This window comes from Gavialis gangeticus, unplaced genomic scaffold (assembly GCF_001723915.1).
Source record: "Gavialis gangeticus isolate Ggan-Ray unplaced genomic scaffold, GavGan_comp1, whole genome shotgun sequence".
Classification (NCBI taxonomy): Eukaryota; Metazoa; Chordata; order Crocodylia; family Gavialidae; genus Gavialis; species Gavialis gangeticus.
Genome location: NW_017728993.1, coordinates 60,458,694 through 60,468,751, shown reverse-complemented (window position 1 = coordinate 60,468,751; position 10,058 = coordinate 60,458,694). Strand labels below are relative to the sequence as shown.

At 44.0% G+C, this 10,058-nt stretch overlaps 1 protein-coding gene across 1 annotated transcript in view; it reads left to right on the top strand.

The window, feature by feature from the left end:
* Positions 1-1,926: 1,926 nt before the first annotated feature.
* The window catches only part of FAM20B (FAM20B, glycosaminoglycan xylosylkinase), a 28,706-nt gene continuing 20,574 nt past the window's right edge, over positions 1,927-10,058 (top strand). The window contains exons 1-2 of the mRNA XM_019501815.1: positions 1,927-2,478; positions 6,124-6,210. Coding sequence (XP_019357360.1) covers positions 2,102-2,478; positions 6,124-6,210 — 464 coding nt within the window. The 5' untranslated portion in view covers positions 1,927-2,101. The remainder of the gene's footprint in view (positions 2,479-6,123; positions 6,211-10,058) is intronic.

Here is a 10,058-nt window from a genome sequence, read left to right as displayed (position 1 = left end):
TTGTCTGCAGTGATTGTGTCAGGCAAGTTGGCATATTGCTCAGAGACACCCTGTATTAGTTCAACTGAGCTGAGACAGTTTTAAATTGAATGTAGATTCCCTGGTTCATTTCCTTTCACTATCAGTGTGAGTGCCCTTTTTTTCTATCTGATAGCTCAGGTATGCATTACATAAGGTGGGTACAGTGCTAATTTGAAGCAGCTCTGACAGTTGACTTTCTTTCTCATTCTTTTCCTTTCCTAGAGTTTTTTTCTTTTGCTGTGAACAGTGACTGTTGCCATTAAGCCTGTTATTCATATTTTGATTGCATGGAAGTTGTCTTCAAGATGGCATAGTTTTATGTGCTTATATCCACAAATAGGTTCTGTCAAGAGAAGCAAAATGTGTGACTGGGAAGGAACAGATCTGAACCGAGCTGTCACCTGCAAATGAAAGTGATAGAAAAAGTCAAATTAAAAACAGTAGGGCTAAAATTGCCGTTTTCCTGTCTCACTGGAGGGTGCTGCCCTGAAACTGCATGCTGGTCAGCTGAATACAGTTTTAAAGGAATCAGTTTCAGAATGTAGAGATCTGGGGGCTGATTATCAAACTTGCTTGTTCCTACAGGTGACTTTCTTAGGTTAAAAGTGGGTCAGCTGCCTGTCCCTCATTTAATTACCTTCCCCTGCCATTGGGTTTTATACCATGTGCCATGGCTGTGCCGGACTGAGGACTGCAGTGTTGGCTAGCTAGAAGCCCAAGGATACACCCTACAAAAATTAAGTGCATGGCAGCCCCCAATACCTTCATTCCTGGAGGGATAGGTCATGGAGACGCGTAGATCATTCCTGGAGGGGTAGATCACAGAGACATGTAGATCATTCTTGGAGGGGCAGCTCACGAACACTTTTAGATCTTCTGAAGCAGCTTATTCCATGTAAGTCTAAGCAAGCAGGCAATTGAAGAGAAGTGACTGAGCTTTGTGCACTTTCATTTTTTTTCAGTGTCTTGAGTAAATAACTGCTAGTCAACCTATTTCCTGTTGGAACAAGTGAGCAGACTCTTACGTTTCAGTCATCCCACTGTTCACTGTATAGTTTGCGGATGTTACCAAGAAAAGTGTTTATGTACCTGTGTGAAATGTCTGCCAACTTCTTAATTGTCCTAAAGTGGTGGTGATGTGATGTCAGTTTCATTTTGCTTTCTGGTTGTGTTCCACTAATAAAGGATGAATGTTTTTTCTCCACTTAATTTAACCAAATTAGATTAACTATGCATTGGATAGGTCTAAATTGATAAATTTTTATCAGCAGAGACTCACTGAACAGGGAGATGTCCCTTGGGGTCTTGCTTAAGTATGGAGACATTGATGTGGTACAACACAGCTTGCTCATGGTTAAGGTTTCTGAAGAGAATGATTTTTTTTTCACTTTGCTGTGTCTTTGAGAAATTTGTAAATCTGTAGTTTACACTCCAGTATTTCTTTGCTCTGTAGATTTTCTTAGCTGTTGCTTCTGTAAGCTACCACAAAGGGAAACTTAGATACAGGAAAATTGAGAGGTCATGTTCCTGTTTTTTTGGGGCAGCAGAGGAAAGCAGGGGGGGGCTGAAACAGACTCTGATGATGACAAACAAAGAAAAAAGGCACTTTTGTTCTTAAAGTGATGCATTTTCTTCAGTTACATTTTTCTCAAAAAGTTTTACTTCTTGTAGTTACAGGTACCAAGTTATAGGCACTGCTGGAGAGTCATTGGTTCACTGCATGAGTCATTTCCCCTTTTTGTGTGGGTTGTTCACAAAGGAATGAGGGGTGATTGCTTACAGAAAAGGAAAGTGGGATTGCAGAAGCATAGAAATGGGCAGAAAGGCTTAGGGTTGGTTGCAAATGTGGCATCTTTAACCCATTTTGAGCTGATGGTACCTGAGGGTATAAGCCTGTGAAACTTAAACTTTTTTGTTAATTTATAGGGGTCCCAGAAGATGCTTCAGTGATGACAGACCCCTCAGAGTGAAAGTTAGGAATGAAATTCATTAACTAGCATCTCCCTCTTCACCCTGATCTGTAATAGACTTTCTGCAGCCCTTGGAAGAGAGGGTCAGGGGAGAAGGGCTGAAGGTCACCATGAAGCTGAAGCAGCGAGTGGTGTTGCTGGCCATCCTTGTTGTCATCTTCATTTTCACAAAGGTATTCCTCATTGACAACTTGGACACCTCAGCTGCAAACCGCGAGGACCAGCGTGCCTTTCACCGCATGATGGCAAGCCTGCGTGTAGAACTGGACCCCCGGCTTGACCATACACTGCAGTCCCCTTGGGAGATTGCAGCTCAGTGGGTGGTGCCCCGGGAAGTGTATCCTGAGGAGACGCCGGAGCTGGGGGCTGTTATGCATGCCATGGCTACCAAGAAAATAATAAAAGCGGATGTGGGATACAAGGGGACCCAGCTGAAAGCGTTGCTGATACTCGAAGGAGGACAGAAAGTGGTTTTCAAACCCAAGAGGTAAATGTTTCCATCAGGCATTGGATAAACGTGCTTGCTTTTTGTTCCTCTTGTTGATTCATGAATTTATGTATAAACACATTGTGGGTGATAATCATTCTAGGATTACAAGGGCTTGTGTTAGGGCTGCCAGGCTGGAATGGAGCCAGACTGATGTCTAGTAATATTCAGATGCTCTGTCAACTGAATCTGAGCTAAACAGCTTTGATCCTTAAACCTGGCCTTTCTCTTGATCAGAGGCATAATCAATGTGGTTGGTCCTTAGGGTATGTTGGTCAGATCTTAGGTTGCTGAACAGTGTCTTCTGGCTATTTGAAGTACTGGTAATGACTTGAAGAGTCTCTTCCAGTGTTGCTGAGTGGTGCTGGTTGCCATGGTATGTGTACATAGTGGTGACTTGGTTTAGATGGGTGAAGGAGAAGAGATTGATGTTGTCTTTTGAACTAGATCTGGATGGCTCTGATGTTACCATTTTAATGTAGTTGTTTTATGTTCATCTCTATTTGTCAATGAGAAAACATTATTTCTGCCTTGTTTGAACACTTTCCTGTTTTACCATAGAGCTCAAGAAGAGGCCTGTGCAAGTGTTGGATTTCCTAAACAAACTGGGTACAAGGAAAAAGAGATATTGTGTTCATTGTGGGAAAGGGCAATGCAAGTTTAAATATTGGCATCATAGAACAGACATCCATCCTTCTCCAGGGGATGTGGAGGCAGGCAGCCACAGTATAGACTTCTACTACCGTGTATTGGAGGAAAATTGCCCTGCTGTAAGAACAAGTGCAAATTTGCCCTGGACAGCTGAAGGTTTCAATACTCTTTCTTTAACATCCATTTCCAGGCCTGGTTTGGAGCAGCAGCATGGGGTTGGACTGTGCAGAAACAGTGTTCACCTTTTGCACAGAAGCAGTAGTACCACCACTTGCACAGGCATCTCATCTCATAAATACAGGAAAAAGACATGGCATTTCCGTAGAGCTTTTTATATAACTGGATGCCATAAAGCATTTTACCAAGCATTAAATTACATTCCAGTAATGGAAAGTCTGTGTGCATGTAGGCAAAGCGGCTGTACTACATCAAGGGCATGAACAACCAGGAGTGTTTATAGGAATGCTGGACAAATTGCCATGGTATGTAGTGCATGTGGGAGAAGAGAGGATGGAGAGGGAATTTTTGGCAAGGACATATGGGTTTATCTATACCATCTTCTGTAGAATGCTGGAAGATCTTAAATGCTTGTCTATGGTGAACCTCAGAGCAGGTTGCCAGGTTTCCTACTGTTGGGGTCTTTCAAAATGATGCCCGTGCCTATGGCACAGTGTTAGCAGATTGAGTAGGTTCATATTCTACATGCGAGCACTGAATTTGCCTGTCTTGGAATCATGTATAATACCCTTGAGTATTCAGTCTTATTTATACTGCAAAACAAAGGTATAATGAACATTATTGCAATGACCCCGCTTCTGGGAGGGAATTTCATTTCCATGTGAGATAGCCATATAACCGCTTAGCTGATCTTTCTGCCTTTTAGATGATTTTGCTTTGACTAGCTTCTGTCCCCTGCAGTATTGTATTGTTAAGTCACCTTCATAAGAAAGTTAAAGGTTGGGGAAGAGTGGATTCTCACCATTTGCCATCTTTGCTAGATGAATTTTCGCAGAAGATTTTATATTGTGCATATTCTAAAGTTATGAGCAGATCATGCAATAGCAGTCAATTTTAGACCTGCAGCTTTCAAAGCAACTGTACTTTCAAGAGCCCACAATAGATATGCAGCTCAGAGGCCATATAATCTAAGTGGTTTCATCTCTAAATTGTCATTTTTCATTCCAGAGTTGCTACCAATGCATACCTGTACCTTATGTTAAATGAACTGCTGGTCCAGCCTCAATCCCTAGTTTGTAAGGATCTGCAGCCCAGAAAATGCTATCACAACTGGCATTAATTAGTATTCCTTTTGGTAGTTTTAGCAGAAATGCCAGCGATTTGACTGGACTTGAGGATTATAAGGGCTGCTTATGTCCCCTAAAACTGACACTGTATCGGTGTTAAGCAAGTTTAGCTGGATACTTTGACATACTTTTGGAGATAGTCCTTGTTTTCTAGAGTTATTCCTGTAAACACTGGTTAATTCACCACTACGATATAATTCGCTGCTTTTTGATTCTGTGCCAGTCTGTCCCAATTCGACCCAACCCACATTAGTGATAACTGACCACTCCTGGATAGTTTGTTATTATTTTCATGTCCCTTGCCATGGTAAATAAACCAGAGTTTCTCATATTTTTTAATTAACATGGACTTTTCACAGATACTTACAATTTAAATCTAGAAGGGAACTAAACATTCTGGTTTCCTGTGTATCATAGGTTATCAAATTTCACCTTGTGATCCCTGTATTGATCCAAATGATTTGTGTGAGACAAAAACACATCTCCCAGAGAGCTGTCCTGTCCTAACCTAGATATTAAAAAGGGGTGAAGAATTCACCACTTCATTGATAGCTTGTACCCCTGGTTAATCATCTTTGCCATCAAAGCAAGTGTACCTTATTTCTAATTTTAAAGTGCTTGTTTTTAGCTTCCAGCTATTCAATCCTGTTATACCCCTCTCTGCTAAATTGAAGAATCTAGAAGAGATAAGAATCTAGCACAGATTTAGATTCTAGGATTTTCTAACCATTATCAAGTTTCCTCTACAAGAATTGCTTTAGTCATTTATTAGCAGTCATGGCAGAATTTGATTTCTATTTTTGAATAATTTTGATGGATAATATCGATGTTTATTTTTAAGCATTTATTTTGATTTTATCAATTTAAACTTTCAGGTTTGCACAAAATTAGGGATTTGGGGGGCAGACAATTTATTAATGATAGTATACTGTTATTATAGTGCAATTTAACTGCCCGCTGCAACAGATGTAAATGCTGTAGGACTGCCGCCAGATGAGTGGCAGAGCTGCCATCTCGCCTGGCTCTGCTCACTCATAGCTCCCTCATCTACTTTGTTACTTTTTCTTCCTTTGTTCCCAGTCCCCTGGAGTTTCTGGGAGTTGCAGTCCAAACTATAGTCAGCACGGTGCTGTAGGACTGCTCCCCCTGTCATGATCACACACTACTCCATCAGCCATCATTTCTGTTATGTCCCCTTTCTATAAATGTTGATTATTAATGATATAAATATTTTTCTTTGGTCTGTGAGTGTGGGGTGAAATCATTGTTTATCAACAAAAATCAAATCCTGCCAAGCCTATTTATTGGCCACAATAGCACATTGAGATCTTATGTTGAGTTACCTGTCAATTTAGAACTTTTTTCTGAGTCATGGATTTCCATGACACCCCCTCACCTCCCAAATTCTCTGTTTGGCCTGCTGCCTTGATTCATAGAAGTGACCTTGCATGTGGTTGTATTCAAATAAAATGAGTTAATAGTTTTGGCTACCTAAGCAATCTTCTCCTCATCATAATTTAACACTCTGTCACCTTACTAAATTCATTTCCATCTCCTACAAGAAATAATTTTAGGTATGACCTAAAGCCAGTTACACTTCAACACGATCCCTCCTTGTGTGGCTTTGAACTATGGTACTAAGAAGAATTCTGCACAAAACATTCTACTTCACCATTTACTGCATTTACAGATATGCCAGAGACTATGTGGTAGAAGGAGAACCATATGCTGGGTATGACAGACACAACGCAGAGGTAGCAGCCTTTCACTTGGACAGGTACGGAATTGTTAGGTTAACTGATTTTACTGTTCCTTTTTTTTCGTTTTGTTTTTTGGCCCTTTCCTCTTCAGATAGGTGTTCTGAGACACCACTTTCAACCTGCTAATCCAACATCCCACAAATTCTTATAAAACATGCAAGGGTGAGCAGTTATTGGGGCCTGAGGGCCACTTAGGGAGTTTTGGTGAGCTGTCACAGCCTGGGTAAGTCCCTACTTTCCCCCCCTGCCCCTTGCAACACCTCACCAAAAGTCCCTAAATGGCTCTGTTCCATCCTCAGCTAGGTGGATGAGATGGGATGGGATAGGATGGGATGGGGCTGTGAGCAGGCGGGGAGCAGCATCCAGGAGCAGGATGGGCAGGCAGGCCAGGGCTGGGATCATGGGCCGTGACAACATGGGGATGGGGCTCAGGGCAGAGCCGTGATCTACTCCCCACACTTCCCTGCGATGGGTGCTGGTTCCGTGGTCAGGGGCATGTGGGGAGCAGATTGCGGCTCTGCCCCAAGCCCCAGTCCCCACGGTCATGGCCCTGTGATCCCAGAGTCTCTATGGAGACTGGCCAGGACTTGCATGGACAGGGCCCAATGGGGGGTGCTATGGCTTGGGGGCTGCTGCCACTGGAGCTGCTGAGAAACAAGTCTAGCCACCACACTGCTCCTGCCTTGCTGAATGCCTGGGGCGATGGAACTGATCGCACACACTATGGCCCAGGCTGCCCCTTGCATCTGGGTTGGATGGGACTGAGGGACTTGCTGCAGGCCAGACAAAAACCCTTGGCATGCTGGATCTGACCCACAGGCCATATTTTGCCCACCTCTCCAAACCAGCACAGTTTCTAAAAAAGGAAATAATGTCACATTAATTTACTCAATTTTTTAAACATGTCAGCAGGCAAAGAGAAGAAATAAACCATTTTTAATCTCTGTACTGTTGTATTTTTTTTAAAGTATATTTCCCAAAAATTTAGAAAGAGAAGTGGGGAAATAGCAGCATTTTTTTGAGAGGTGAACCAGTGTATCAGTTGCATATCAGATCAGCACTAATAAAAGAAAAATTTACATTATAAGCTATCAGCTTTTTTTGGCCAGTATAGCTGATAACGTTACCAATAAATATAATACGCCTTCTGGCCGGGGCTCCCGGATGCTGCGTGCGTGTGTGCAGCCACAGCGTACACATGGCCAGGCAGCATGGAGAGCAGCACCCTACAGGTAAGTCTGTTGAGGGGCAGGGGCATAAGGGGCACAGATCAAGGCCCCCATGGTGAGGGAGGGGAGCAGTGGCAGGGGCTAGAGGCACTGCCCAGCCAAGGCAGTGAATGGGGCCCCCAGGACCAGGGCAGGGAGTGGGGCAGAGATGTAGGTGGCTCATCTGGGGGGTGGGGAGCTGGCTCCCTGCCGCTGCACACAACCCCTAAGGGAGGCATGGGGGGGCATGTGCCCTTCCCCCCCCCCCCCCCCCCCTTTTTTGGGGGGGGGGGGGGGGGCCCCCCCCCCCGCCCCCCACACCCCTAGGGGGGGTGGGGGGGGGATTTGCCCCCCCCCCCCCCCCCCCCCAGTTTATGTGCAGGGCAGAGGCAGGCTGCCCACTGTAGTCTCTGTCCTGCAACCTTTGCCCTAGGAGCCGTGCGCTTGCCATATGTCCCTTGCCTATCCAGCAGCAGTGGGGGCAGTGAGTTATGCCTCCCGCTGCCAGATGGGCTGGGGCTGCACGGCCAGTATGTGACTTCCAGGGGAAAGGCAGCAAGGCAGAGAGCCCCAAGCCCCCAGTAGGCAGCCCACCTCTGCCCTCACCCCACTTGGCTTTGCTCCTAAAAGCATCCCCATGCTTAAAAATGGTGGCGGCAGCACTTGATCTAAAGCTTATTTGATGAGCTTTAGTTCAAGCACCCCCACTGTTATTTTTAATTACTGGGACACTGATCCCCTGGACAAGCCTCCTGTGGCTCCTGCTCCCCATCCCAGCCCCAGGGTCCCATTCACCACCCTGGCTGGGCAGTGTCCTCAGCCCCTGTCCCACTCCCTCCCTCACTGTGGGGTCCTCTCTCTGCTCCCCTGGATGCCCCTTCCCCTCCACAAACTTACATGCAGGGAGCTGCTCTCCATGCTGTCCAACTGTGCTCCTGTAAATTGGTTATTGAATCAGTATTGGCCTGGTGAATAATTGGGTATTGGTATTGGCTAAGAAAATCTTTATTGGTGCACCCCTAATTTTCTGATATTACAAAATTATTTACATTAGTTAAGTCCCACAAAATCTGTGAAACACTAGAGCTGAGATGTCAAAAATGTGGCCTGGGGAGTTAGTTCATCTGGCAGCCTACCAGAAGTTGGAGGTATGGCTCTGCAGGAGTATGGCCTTCTGTAGAATTCAGCATCTGTGACAGGAAAGCAAGCAAGGGCTGTATGACATAGCCCTTGGTTACTCTGCAGCCACCTGGCCTGTCACAATTTGGCTCTGCCACTGCTGGACCCCCACTGGCCTGTCACTGGACTGCGGAACCACCAGACCCATGGATCTGGCTCAGGAGGCGCACTGGGGCCTGGTTCTGGTCCAAGAATCAGGGTGAGTTTGGTACTTCTGCTTTCGAGTAACCTAAGGTAGTGGAATGTGCCATGTAAGTGAAGTTTAGTGTCAGTAAATGCAAAATAATGCACTTTGGAGGAAGAAAAATATTCATCTACTTTGCAAGCTTCTAAGTTAATGGGATCCACTCAGGAAAGGGACCTGGGTATCACTGTGTACAGCTCAATAAAAGTCTCAGCTTGAGATGCAGCTGCAGTCATAATAGTCATAAACGCAAACAGATCAAAGAATGCTTAAGAAATGGGATGAAGAATCCAGAAAATATCATAATTCTATTGCCATAATCAGTGGTGCAGTTTCATCTAGAATATCATGGATGCAGTCATTTTCATTCTGCCCCCAAATGGCTGGTATGCAGTTAAAGCGGGTTCAGAAAAGGGCCTCAAAAAGTATAGGGGCATTGAAAACTCCTGTGAAATGATTGAAAATACAGGGAAAGATGAGTAAGGAAGGTCATGATAAAAGTATATGAAATGAATGGTCTAAAGAAAGTAAATTGGTGTCTTCTGTTCCTGCTGTCTTGATTCCAAAACAAGGTATATTTTAATGACGATAAATGGTGGTGTATTCAAAATGATTTTTATTGTACAATTATGTAAATCAGCTGTGGAAGTCATTGCTGCATAGGATATCATTAAGATAAAAATAAGGAAGATTAGAAGAGGGATTAGCTATTCATATGCTTAGATAGCAATAGCATACAGATATGCTATTGCACTTTTTTACCTGAGTGATGAGCCAAAATTTGAGGCTTGTGGGTAATGAGGGGAAATTTAGGAGGAAACCGGATATATTTGATATAGTCCAGTTTATTTACAGAGAATGTACAGATCTTGTCCCTCTGAACATGGGAGAATTGGATAGCAGAAAGTATTTTATTTGCTTTCAGTTCCATGCCCCTTTCTAGCCCCACTTTCTTAGCATTTTCACAGGCCCATGATGCAAGTACTTTTGTGACTGTTTTGTCGTTCTTGGCTACCTTCTCTTCCTTGCTTCTCTGGTTTTTCTCCTGTCTTTCTAAGAGCTGTATCCCTATCCCAAGGAAATATCCAGTGACAGCCCTCTGTCTACATGTTACTTGTATTTGTGTTTGCTCTGGATGATGATGTCTCCCTGTTTTGGGTGGATGCTGTACACTTTTGGAGGCAGCATTCTGGTTTATTAATGACAATTTCTTTATCTATTCCTGTATTATCCCTTGTACAAAAGCAATATGCTGCCAGACTGTTTTGTTCCAGAACTTATGCCAGGTTCATTT